General features: G+C 41.5%; 1 protein-coding gene across 1 annotated transcript in view; it reads right to left on the bottom strand.

The window, feature by feature from the left end:
• Positions 1-12,508, bottom strand: part of AGPAT4 (1-acylglycerol-3-phosphate O-acyltransferase 4) — a 222,095-nt gene that overhangs the window by 187,963 nt on the left and 21,624 nt on the right. The window contains exon 2 of the mRNA XM_019526946.1: positions 1,141-1,382. Coding sequence (XP_019382491.1) covers positions 1,141-1,318 — 178 coding nt within the window. The 5' untranslated portion in view covers positions 1,319-1,382. The remainder of the gene's footprint in view (positions 1-1,140; positions 1,383-12,508) is intronic.

The following is a 12,508-nucleotide window of genomic DNA, read 5'->3' as shown; positions in this document are numbered from 1 at the left end:
TATGCAAAAGTGGGCCGTACTCAAATTCAGATTTGGCCCAATTTGGGGGACAGCATTTCCATTAGTTGATTCAGATCACCGTCCCAATTTGGTTCTGTCAAAGCTGAAGATTCTATTCCGATTCAGCAAAATCAGCAATATGCTCTTTCTGTACATCTCAAGATACCAGGCGGCTCATGAACGCCGAGATAGTGGGGCAGATGGGGCGTCCCACAGGAGTGTGGCGAGTCCCCCCCCCACCATGTGCTTGGCAGCAGACTCAGAAGTGGACCGCAAGTACTTCTGGTCCGTTTCCAGGTATGCTGCCGAGTGTGTGGGGGATGCCCGCCGCACCCTCCTGGCGCAGTGATCAGTTGCTGAGGGACGCTGGGTGCCCCCCCAGACCCAGGAGGCACTAGTCGCCAAGCCAGGGGGGTGCCCTCCCCCCACGCTCCTAGGTGGGGCGGATAGAGCGTCTCAATCTCAGTGTTTACAAGCTGCCTGGTACCTTGAGGTACGTAGAAAAAAACATTTAAAGCTGTCTCTGGCCAAATGATCAAATATCTCCAAATCGGAAGCCTCCAATTCAATTTGGAGAGATTAAATGGCTCTCCTGATTCGATTTGGATTCGGAGATTCAGCCCCAAAAATCAGGCTGAATCTCCTCTGAATCTAAAATCAGAAACTGAAGCTTTGCAGAGCCCTAGTAATTAGTCACTTAAGCACACACCTTATGACTCCAACAGTACTGAAAATTGGAAGACTTACCCAATTTAAAAAATATATTAGCTTACTCCAAGTAGATTTCCACACAGAGATATTATAAATTTCTTTCATCCTAATGTATGTAACAATACAGTTACCAACATGATGCCACTGAATTTTAGTTTTAATCATTCTCTGATTTCTCAATATTATTTTCTTGAGAGAATAGGAATAGAGCTTAGGGTGATGAAAAGTCTCCCCCTTAAAATCAACATCAAGTGAATGGTCCAATATCAATAGCAGTTATATGCTAGCACATTTTGACAAAACATACCTTGAAAAGCATGTGAAAGGGTAGGGATTTTACACAGCAATTCAAAAACTGATATTAAACTAAGAACTCACTCATTGGACAAGGTATGGACATAAAAGTTTAAATTAAATAAGTAGTCTTACGGCTTGAAATGCAGTACGCCAGCCTGCAATTGATCCTCCTGAAGAGCTGCTTGTTGATTGGCCAGAGTATAAGTGTGAAGAGTTGAATGAAGTTAATTATTAGTCCGGATACTATAAATATATAACAGATAAGAAGGTGACAAATGAACTGAGACTTCAGAAACCCAGTGATGTCCATGGTTCGTTAAGAATGCAAGGGAACACTTCCAAAAAAAGCAAGATCCAAATATTCAGACGATAACCTGCAAAATAAATATATTATCTGTCAGAAATTAATGAAGCGTCTTCTGTGCACAGATTGCTAACATTAATAGACTGTTTTCCTAATAAATCTCATTAAAATATTTAATCTTTTTTGTTCAAGGGAAAAAGCCAAATATTTACAAAACAAAAATGTGGAAGGCCATACTTTCAACAGATTTAGAATCAACTTTGCTAGCAAAGCCAACATGCACAATTTTTTTCTTTTTTAATAGCTCAAACAGATGGCTATGACATACCAAAGGTACTATCCCTACATCCCTTACAGACAAAGCATGTAACAGAATTCACCATTGCATTATAATATCTTATAATTGTTTTTATTTATTAGGGCTGTACAAAGCATCAGTTGCCAATTCGATTCAGAGGAGATTTGACCCGATTCGGTGACCAAATCTCTGAAAAAAAAAAAAATCCATTAAAGAGGTCTGAATAGAATCCAAAGCTTCCAAATTGATTTGGAAGAGATTCGGAGGTTCACATCAGCTGGGGAGAGGCAGGCACAGCCAGGCGGCTGCAGGTTCTTCAACAGCTCCTCCTGCTGCGTCTGCCTCTGCCCCGAGTGGGGGGAGCCATGGGAGAAGCCCCATGGCTGGACTCCAGCCAACTGCTAGAGCCTGGCAGCGGTCAGCCCCAGCTCCTGGACAGTGTGCAGCACCCTGCTGAGCCGCACTGCACCCATACCATGTGACAGCTGCCTCACGGGTGCCAAGCAGGGGGGCAATCTCCACTGCTCGGAGAGGGAGGGGGGGCTCTGAATGAGCTCTCAGAGGCCCTGATCACTGCTGTTACAGCTGTGAGTGCAGGGCTTCCCCCCCTTTTCTTTAGAGTGCCAGGAGGCTGGGGCTGGGCTGGGCTGGGCAGGGCAGGGCAGCCATGCAGGCTTCTCCCATGGCTCCCCCCACTCCAGGCAGAAGCAGGCACAGCTGGAAGAGCCACAGGAGAACCTGCAGCCACCCGGCTGATCCTGCCTCTTCCCAGCTGATCCCAATCAGTGCCAAATTTCCAATCTTGATTCGGCTGAATTGAATGGGGACAGTAATTCGAATCACTAAACTGAATTGCTGTCTTCCAAATCAGACAAATCCAAATCAGAATCGAATACTTCCCTATTCACACAGGCCCAATATTTATTATTTGAAATAATCTCTTATTTTATTTATAAATGTACAATATTAATTTGAAATAAGAACTTTCAAATAAGAATTAGACTTTGGCACCTTCAATATCAGCCCCAAAGCTTACAACCTTGAGAAACTCTGGAACAAAACAACCATGAATTATAGGGAAGAGAACATGATCACCTACTCATTATACTTTGGCCTCCATTAAAAAAAAAGGGCCAAACTGAGAACAAAATTAATGGGTCTTCGGAAGTCAAATCCCTTTGTTACAAAATACCATCCTGCCCATGCTACGATCTCTTTTCATTTCTAATCCGAGCCTAGTCCACGAGATAGTGTGTGGAACAGTAAGACTTAAAAACAACGTTCTTTTAAAAGCTATACAAATAACACTGTTTTTCATCCAGTTGTTTTCTTACAGACTTCTAGACCCAAAGACCACATTACATACATCCCAGAAAGTGTCCTTTAGATGTCTAGTTTAATGAAAATAATGGACAAAAAAACAAATCCTATTATCACAGCAGGAATCCATTACAAATTTTTACACAGGGTGCTGGAGACTTCTGACAGTTCTGCCAACTGTTAAAAGCTTTGGCTCAATCTAGTACAGAACTTCCCACAATTAATTTTAAGCAAGTGAGTAGTTCTACTTCATTCATTAATGGACCATTTATATGCTTAAAGACACCCACACACTGAAGTATTTGACTAGATTGGACCAGAGATTCAGCATCTTGCAAGACTTTTTTTTTTTTTTAAGCTTTAAGGCAAAATGCAAAATAAGAAGTGAATGACCTTAAAATAGCTAGGCAAATTGAAGACTCCAAACCTTTGAATGCATCAATGGGTTTTCCATGGATTTCAGGGGAAGCAAGATGTCAAACAATGCTCCCCCCTTTTCTGGGGTTTGAAGTTCCAGGTTAAACATTAATTTTATATTTAAAAGTTAATTTTATTAATTTTATATAGGTTTGTGCATATATGACACAAACCTTCCATTATATTTACTCTTTCAGTTATAAAGCCAAACCAAGCAGTTAAAAGATTTTCCTTAGCCACATGACCAAAAAATACCATATTACTCTAGTTCTGCAAGGGTTTCAATGACACTATCCTGGATATGTTTATCCCGCCCATCAGAATAATTTGCATTTCCCTTCCCCAATTAGTTCTCCCACAACTCCCACAACAAGAAGCAGGCTTAAAAAAAAAAAAGCTCAGGACAGTGCTGGGGGATACTATTCCCTTACAGATTTCAGATGACAATGGATTTTGGATAGGAAATATGCTTTTTATGGGAGTCCGTGTCTGTAGGCAGCACCATAAATATTGGTACCAATCCACAGTGCTTACTGAAAAATTCCCACTGACTTCTATTGGCTCACATTTAAAAAGCCGTTTTATGGTTATAAGAAAAATGAGCTGTTCCCTCAGTTGATTTCAGCAACATTTGTCCCATCTCATACTGAACTGTACAATAATGCTTAAAAAGCAAGGCAAGACATTTTTTTTTGGCCAAACATCAAGGAAATCAGATTCAACTGGAAAGGCTCAGAGGTCATATAATATCATGCTAAACAAAAACAAAAGTGTTCCTATCATTGTATTTGCAGAAGTACCACCCTGCTATTCTCTTCCTAAGATGCAACTAAATATCTAACCACAGTAACTTACATTTAGAAATTTCCTCCTCAGACAAGCAGGTTTTGACCTTCCAGTTCTGGGGAGTTACAAAATGGGAGCTAGTAATGTCACAAAAGTCTTAAGAGGGAAGCTCTTTGGAACAGGGACTCCTTTTACTTGGGACAGTGCTTAAGGGGCCTTGATTCTGGGTTAGTGTCCCTAAACACCACTGTAATACCTGTAAAATAAGCCAGACTGACTTTACCTAGACTGCCTGTGTTTCATACCATACTTGAAACTTACTCCGAAGCAATCAGTAAGGGGACTATTTGGCTAGGTCTCAATAAAGATTTTTTTTGATAAATCTCCACCTTCAGAGGCACGCTACATGCGCCCAGAACTGCAATGTGACATACATGGAAAGGATTACTAGTGATCTCAATCCTATTACTTGTGTAAAAATGCACCTTTTGTATAACAAAGATTTCCTTCTGCTTCCTTGTACTGGGTAGAACCTAAAAATAACATTGAAGTAAACACTGTTCTGCAACATGGCACGTGCATTATGAAAAAAACCAAAACACTGTCATTAAGATGGGGAAAAAGGTAAGTTGTTCACATGGTCATTCCCCCCCCATTATTATTTTTTAATTTGGAATTCACTTTTGAGACTGGAAACATTAAACACAGAATAGAAACATACTGGTTTAACAATTAAGCAGAAGTTGAGGTACTCTTGTCTAGCAGGGATGTAAATATAATTTTTTTAAAATTATGTGTTTAACCTTCTCCAATTACAGTATATCAGCCAAATGGTTAACCGATACTACACCTAGTCCCGACTGGGGGGTGGGAGGGGGGTGCGGAGCCAGTGTCTGTCCCACTCTGCCCCACCAAGGGGGAAGAGCCACCGCTGTCTGCTCAGGAACCTGGGGGAGCCAGGGGCCACACAAACTTGGCTGCTGAGAGCCTCTGACTGGGGGGTAAGGGGGGGGGGGGGAAAAAGAGGTAGTAGCAGCAAGACCCACCAGACAACAGCCCACATGAAGCCACCAGTGGCAGCAGTAGGCAAGGGGCTTTTGCCAGCCCTCTGCAGCCACTGGTGTGCTGGGAGGGAGGGAGCAGGCAATAGGGGTTGGGGACAGCTTTAAGTAGCCTGTTATCTCACTACAAAGCATCCAGGTGTGACTGAGCAGCTAATCTTTAGGCTAGCAACCTTTAGGCTGCCTGTTGTTTTCTTCTTTAGCCTCATAGAAGATGGGTACTAGTCTTCCCCTTACCCCTCCCTCCTGCCTGCCTGCCTACCCTGCTGCCTCCTTGCTTCCGAAGGCAGTGCCAATTCCCTTCCCCACTGGACTATGCCCCATGCTAAACGTTAACTGGTAATGCATAACTGGTATAAATATATACTTATCATTTACATGTTTAGCCTTTCACATTACAATCGTCTAGTATGATACGTTTCAACACTCCACAAAGCAATTCTGTTTCGCAGAAACTCAAGACAGAACTGGTCATTTTTCTTCCCACTGCAATTTTAAGATGTAACCAACTACTAGTAGATATATTTCTCTCAACACCCAGCAGAACCCTCTTCCCTAATTCAGACCTTCCTCTTCAGGAAGCCAGTGGTACTACTCCCAGAGTTCAAGTTAAGCACAAATAGAAAGCAGGTAATACATTAAAAAAATTGAATGGGAAAGACATGACAGGACACGCTGTTCCTTGACTGAAGCCTCCGCTGTTCCTTGACTGAAGCCTCAGTTAGGTTTATCCTAAGATCCCTAGTTAAAAGCCGATTAGATGCCTTTTGCACTAGCTAGCCTATTTAATTCTATGGCACAGAGTCTCTCTAATCTAATGTTTGATCTAGACCTTCATTAATCTTTAGGAATTACAAGCCCATAAAACAAAATGAAAGCACCGTCTTATATAGCGGAGATCTGGAAATTAATTATTTGTCATGATTAACAAAAGTCATCTGCTACCAGTAGCTGATGAAAAGCCTTCAGAAGAAAATAAATTGGAGCATTAGTCCACTGCTTCATTCTTTTTTTACTGCTACAATTGTTAGAGAAGAAAAATATTAAGCCCTAAAGCACGGTATATTGTTGTTCAACATACACTTGATGTCACATAATACTGGTTAGGAATTAAAACAAAAAAGCCACAGAACTATAGAAAGTTAGGGTTGGAAGGGACTTCAAGACGTCATCTAGTCCAGCCTCCTGCTCAAAGCAGGACCAGCCCCAGCTAGATCATTCCAGCCAAAGCTTTGTCTAGTAAGGCCTTAAAAACCTCCAAGTAGAAAGACTCCACCACCTTTCTAGGTAACCCATTCCAGTGCTTTGCCACCCTCCTCGTGAGAAAGTTTTTCCTAATATCCAGCTGAAGCTTCTCTTGCTGCAACTTGAGACCATTGCTCTTTGTTCTGTCATTTGCCACCACTGAAAACAGTTTAGCTTCATCCTCTTTCAAACCCCACTTCAAGTAGTTGAAGGCTGCTATCAAATCCCATGCCCAGTCTTCTCTTCTGACTAAATAAACCCAGTTCCCTCAGCCTCTCCTCAAAAGTCATGGGCCCCAGCCCCCAAACCATTTTTGCTGCCCTGCACTGGACTCTCCAATTAGTCCACATCCTTTCTGCAGTGGGGGGCCCCAAACTGGACACAGTACTCTAGATGTGGCCTCACCAGTGCTCAGTAAGAGAATCACTTCCCTCGATTTGCTGGCAACGCTCCTACTAATGCAGCCAGGGTGGATATGATTTAAATTGCTGGTCAGAAAGCCTTGATTTAAAAAAAAACAAAAAACAAACAAACAAACAAACAAACAAACACACACACACACACCACTGGGTTGTTTTTTTTGTTTTTTTTTTTTTAAACACAAAAAAAGTACCTCGTTTTTTGATATAACCTCAATACATATTATTTACAACTGCGAGATAGCTGTAGGTTTCATCTTTAAAAAGGTACACACTATATATTTTAAAGCAGCGATTTATTTTTATATTTTTGCAGAATAATTTTGCAGCGACATCAGAAAACTGAATTTTATAAATTTGGTTATTTTATTTGCCAAAGCTAAAGTCATTGGCAGGTAAACCATCTCCAATTCACTAGATTAATCATGGATATTTGGGGGATATTTTTGCCACCCTGAATTAGGAGGACATCATATGGCTGCAGCACTCATTTGGTCTTAGCTTGGGGCTTTCCTCAAGATTTCTCGTCATCTTTGATTTCTTCTCTTTTACGGCCTGGCAAGCCTGCTGCCACAATACGGTCGAAGGGAAAACCTACAATTCCCTCACTAGATCTCAACATCAACGGAGGGCCTATACTCAAACTTGTCCCTCAAGACTTCTTCAAAAGGTTTCTTCCGTTTCTACTGTCCCTCCTTGCACTTATCTCCAGACGCCTCCTCGCCCAGATTTACTCCACCCCCAACAATCCTCTATTCATTTAACTTCTTGAAACTTTGCACTTTTAGAGACAGGTAAGGACTTAACTTCAGGTACACAAACTTGGAGAGACACAGTAGGGCTGGTGGGTGGCTAATCAGGTCTGTTACCTCTCATCTCCATATACTGCTGTTAGCAAGGATGTTCTCTGGAGACAAATCCACAGCTTGAGAACCATAATGAAGCATCACAGAGAAGCTTAATGGGATCTTCCAGACTGAGCACAGAGTCCCAGTGGGTAGAGTCTATGGCCTGTTGTGACCCATTTGTCGCCTTTTAAAAAAAGTTTTATATGAATATATTGTCTCAAATTGTATCTAATTAGAAGTTATAATCCCTATTCAATGATGATATCGTTGAGCTTTGACATATCTTAAATTAAAACTATCTTTATATAGATTTTTAAAAAGCATCTTAAAAAAAACCAATCAAGAAATATGATTCAATAAAAAAAGTCTGATTTAAGTGTTAAAATCTATTTATTTAAATAATTGGTTTTTATTATTATTATCATCATCATCATCATCGCCCCTGAATGCAGCCCAGTATGCTTTTAGCCTTTTTGGCAAGGAAACACTGTTGACTCACTCAGCTTATTGTCCACTGTTACCCCTCCACCTCCTTTTCTCCAGAGACAACCCCCAGGTCCTTTTCTGCAGATAATAGTATCTGCTAAAACATAATGCAATTATTATATTACAGTTTGATAAAGCCATAATGGTACACGTGTACCAGAAACAATGGTGGTGTGGCGGGTGGCTCCTAAATGTCACTCATAAAATTCTGATTTATAAAGAATTTGTAAAGACTATTCTAAAACAAACCAAATATAAAGTTTCTTACTATTACTAAACTTAAATTTAAGCCAATTAGGAATAGCTCTTTTTGTTGAAGAGACAACAAGCTGTTTAGGACCTCTGTTTCTGTTTTACTTTTAAAAAGAGTTAGAAGTCAGGGGACTACAAAAAACCTCTCTCTTAATATAGTGCAAACTGTGGCTGGAAATCCCAAGCAGCATTACAGCCCAAATATTATACAACTGAACCAAAGCTTGGAAAAAAATATGCATGGGAAAGAATGAAAGCAACCATAAATATACATACATCCAACCAATTGGACCATTTCCATTTTCCAAGCTATGAGAAATGTAAGAAGTAAATGGCATGAATAATGAAGATATTTTATTTAAAAAAACTCCACAACATAATGTGATCATTGACACAGATTAGTTTGTGTTTTAAACAAGCTACAGAGGGCCTTCTTTTCTCCTCTAATACAGAGCAACATGAGTAACCAGCAGCATGAGTCCATGGAGTGGCATGGACAGGGACAGGACACCAAGGACACAACATTTTGCTCGTTTTCAGCAAGAGCCAAGGCCCCATTGTGGAACAAGGTGAGAGCTCTCCTGGCTGAGAGGCAAGGAAATAGGAAGAGGTTTTCTATACCTGGCATCTGATGAAGTAGGCTGATGTCTATGAAGACATCAGTAGGCATCTCATGAAGAGACCTCATGTCTCTTAACCTGTGAGTCTCTAAAGGTGCTATCCTGTCTAACTAAGTAAACAGGGGAGGGGAGTGGACAGGATTGAGGGGGGTAGGGGGTTGCTCTCCTGGATGACAGGCAGGTGGGCGGGGTGGTTCAGGGCAGGTGTCATTTCAAAACTTCTAGGGTGTCTTTTGAGGAGTCTTTGGTTTTGTATTTCATTCTAAGATGTCCTTCTTTAGGTAGGGTGGCTTATAAAAATCTAATGAATGATGTGAAGGAGAGGCTTGTAATTCTTCAGTAAATGAATGACGCGAAAGAGGTTTGTAATTCTTAACCTAGAGCCCACTGCTTTAAATCTGTGCGTCACTGTTTCGATGAATTACTGAATTATGGCAGAAAGAAGGGTAGATATGCACCTTTATAGACAAAATAAAATAGAGCATGTACGCACAAGCTCATGTGGGCTGAAGCTCACTTCACACAAAGCACTCTCAGAGGACCTTAAGATTTGACTGACAAAAGTCTTTTAATGTTATAGATCAATCTTTCACCTCCTGGTGCCCCCAAAAGGAATTAAGGGTGAGCATCTAAAACATGAACAAGGTTCAATCCTATAAAACTTCACATAGGTGAGAAGTCCCACCTACTTTGTATGTAGGGCTAAATACTTAAAAACATATGGACAAGGGCCTGTGGTAACAGCAGCTACTCTTCTGCACTCCTCCTTTCCCTTTTCATCTTGTTCTGAAGCAAGAAAGACACAATATCCATCCAATCTCTCCTACTTCAGAGGACATCAATTATGTCTTCACATACACGTACAAGTCCTAACTGGAGAAGAAAGGAAACCTCTTGTAGACACATACTGCCATGCAGTAGGAACAATGCGTTACACCAAGGCCAAGTACAAACAGTCAAAAAGCCTGAGGCCAAATTAATTCAGTCTTCACAGATTAATCCAGGCAGCATAGCCTGAAACCAATAAGCAAGTGAACACCCAATTCAAAAGTGAATGTGAAATGCAGCCACATGCCTGGAGTGGCCCATGCCAGAAGCCAAAGGGCATTATAGCATGGCTCCCTGCTCAGCTGGAGCAGGCAGCTTGGGCCAAGGCTAGCCCACCCACCCTACAGGATGTGGGGGAAGGGAAGAGAGATTTGCAGGGGAGGTGCAAAGCATCCTGGGATGCAGAGGGGGAATGGACTGCAAGTTAAGCTTGAATCTGGAAGGGATCTGGAACAGAAGTTCAACAAACTAAACTAAATTGATTTAACTTAAATCAAGTAAGTCTGATACTACATCCATCCAGGTTTATCTTAAACCAGTTTCAGTCGTTTTGAAAGTGGTTTATGTGCATTGAACTTCTGTTGTGTTACAGATCTGAACTGGTTTCTGATCGCTTACACTAGTTTGTGTGTAATTTGTCCCTAGCCTGCGAGTGTCACACTTGCCCCAGGCCAGATTTGTGGGGTTGGAGGGGGCAGTGAGGCTGAGCAGAGCTGCATCACTAGCTCTCACCCCCGCTGCCAACAGCTCTGTCTAGTAAGGGCCGGGGGGGAGGGCACACCCTTCAAATCACACCGTCTTCCAGCAGCCCAGCCATACAGAATCCGCAGGCCGCATGTTTGACACCCTTGCCATCCACTTTATGTAGTTACATGCCCTGTACAAATGTTAGCAAGTGATCCTCTAAAACAGGACAAAGGAAGTCAGCATTACCTATACTTTACAGAGGGGAAGGCGAGGCACGAAGATATTATGCAGCTTGCTTATGAGTCATATAGCAAGCCAGGAACGGAGACCAAAAGAAATTGACCCGAAGAGCTGGAATTCAGTCACAAACTTGCACTTTATTTCTAGAGTTCAGACAAGGTTAACAGGATACCACAAGCCTGAAATACTGTTTCTTCCTGCTCTTTTAGTACCTGCTTTACTTACAATTAATAGCCAAGACTGTGCTACAAGGCTACGAGATTTTGTAGAGCCATGTGCTTCAACTTATGCAGAAGCTTTAAGTGCTTTGCTGGCTAGGGACAGAGTTTTTTTTCTTTTCATAAAGATAGGCTCATGGTTAAGTGCTTTGCTGAATCACCGCCCAAAGAGCTGGATTTTCAGCAGAAGCGGAGGACTCTCAGATGCATCACAGATTCTGCTGACTGTCACACAGACAGGAACCAGGGGCAGAGACTATGGCTGAGAATACAATCAAGCTGCTTTGGACTTAATTATGCATTGCCATTACCCAAGTTTTTCCTCAAAAAGGCAAGAAATGAAGTTATTTTAAAATCCTTCTCAACCATTACTGAGAGCTGAGTACTGTATTTGATCAGAAGTTCCCTCTAAAAAGGCACTTCTCCATCTACAGTTAGTCACAGGAAATTTGTATGTTCTGCTTTTTCTGTTGGCTGGAGTTAAGATTATTGTAAGGTGGACTGTCCATTCATACTGCAGCTTCTCACTGAGAAACCATATTCTAGTATATTCCCACATAACCAGAAGGGTTTAGAGGAAGTGTCATTTGCCCCCTTTTCTCAAGTTTGTTTACTTCAATACAAAACGGAGTCAGGCCTAAAGTCAGTTAGCAAATTTTCAGAGACAAAGAATAAGGACTGGATGTGCTGGTACAGGATACCACTTAAGCCCTTTCTTTAAAATAGGACCTTTGTGCATTCAACACCATGGTGCACAGACAATGTTTTTGACCACAGGATGAATTTTGTAAGCATCAAGCCTTATTTATTTAATTTTAAGAAGCTCTACAATTTCCTTTCAGTGAATGTTCTATCAAGAAGAATTTTAAAAAGTTGGGCCTTTAGATGACATTCTCCGCCTAATAGTGAGTGTGAGTGGCTACATAAAGGAAGAAAATGCAAACACTGGAATTTCCTGTAGTTGCTACAGACTAAAAAAAAAATCCATTTTCTGTTTTGCTTTACATTTTCCTTTTCAGATGTACTCATCAGCTTTCATCACCTCTTCTCCCAGACCACCACCGTCTTGGTATGCGAATTATACCACTGCTAAAGACAGAGACCATTGCCTGCCTGATTCCCTCTACAGTCATCCTACAGCTATAGCTGCACACATTTTTCGCTACCAGACAGGCAGAATGAAATCCACACAGCATTCAAGAGAAGAGAGGGAAGGACTAGGAGCTGTCCTTTAAGTTGCTTTTAAAATGAAGCAGCGAGATATGAGAAGGATCAATTAAACCCAACTCATTAGTCAAAGAAATTTTGTGGGGTTAGGGAGGAATCGTGTCCACAGAGCATAATGATAAAAGCTCTGAGAACAGGATTAGATAGAGCAGCACAACAGTCCTGGGACTACAATTTTCAGGGACTATGGGGAAGATAAGGGGGGCTGGAAGAAGGGCAGTAGCTCAAAGCTCAGCCTTTGAGA

Source organism: Gavialis gangeticus, unplaced genomic scaffold (assembly GCF_001723915.1).
Source record: "Gavialis gangeticus isolate Ggan-Ray unplaced genomic scaffold, GavGan_comp1, whole genome shotgun sequence".
Taxonomy (NCBI): domain Eukaryota; kingdom Metazoa; phylum Chordata; order Crocodylia; family Gavialidae; genus Gavialis; species Gavialis gangeticus.
The sequence above is the reverse complement of the archived record's forward strand: the minus strand, read 5'-3'. Positions and strand labels throughout refer to the sequence as shown.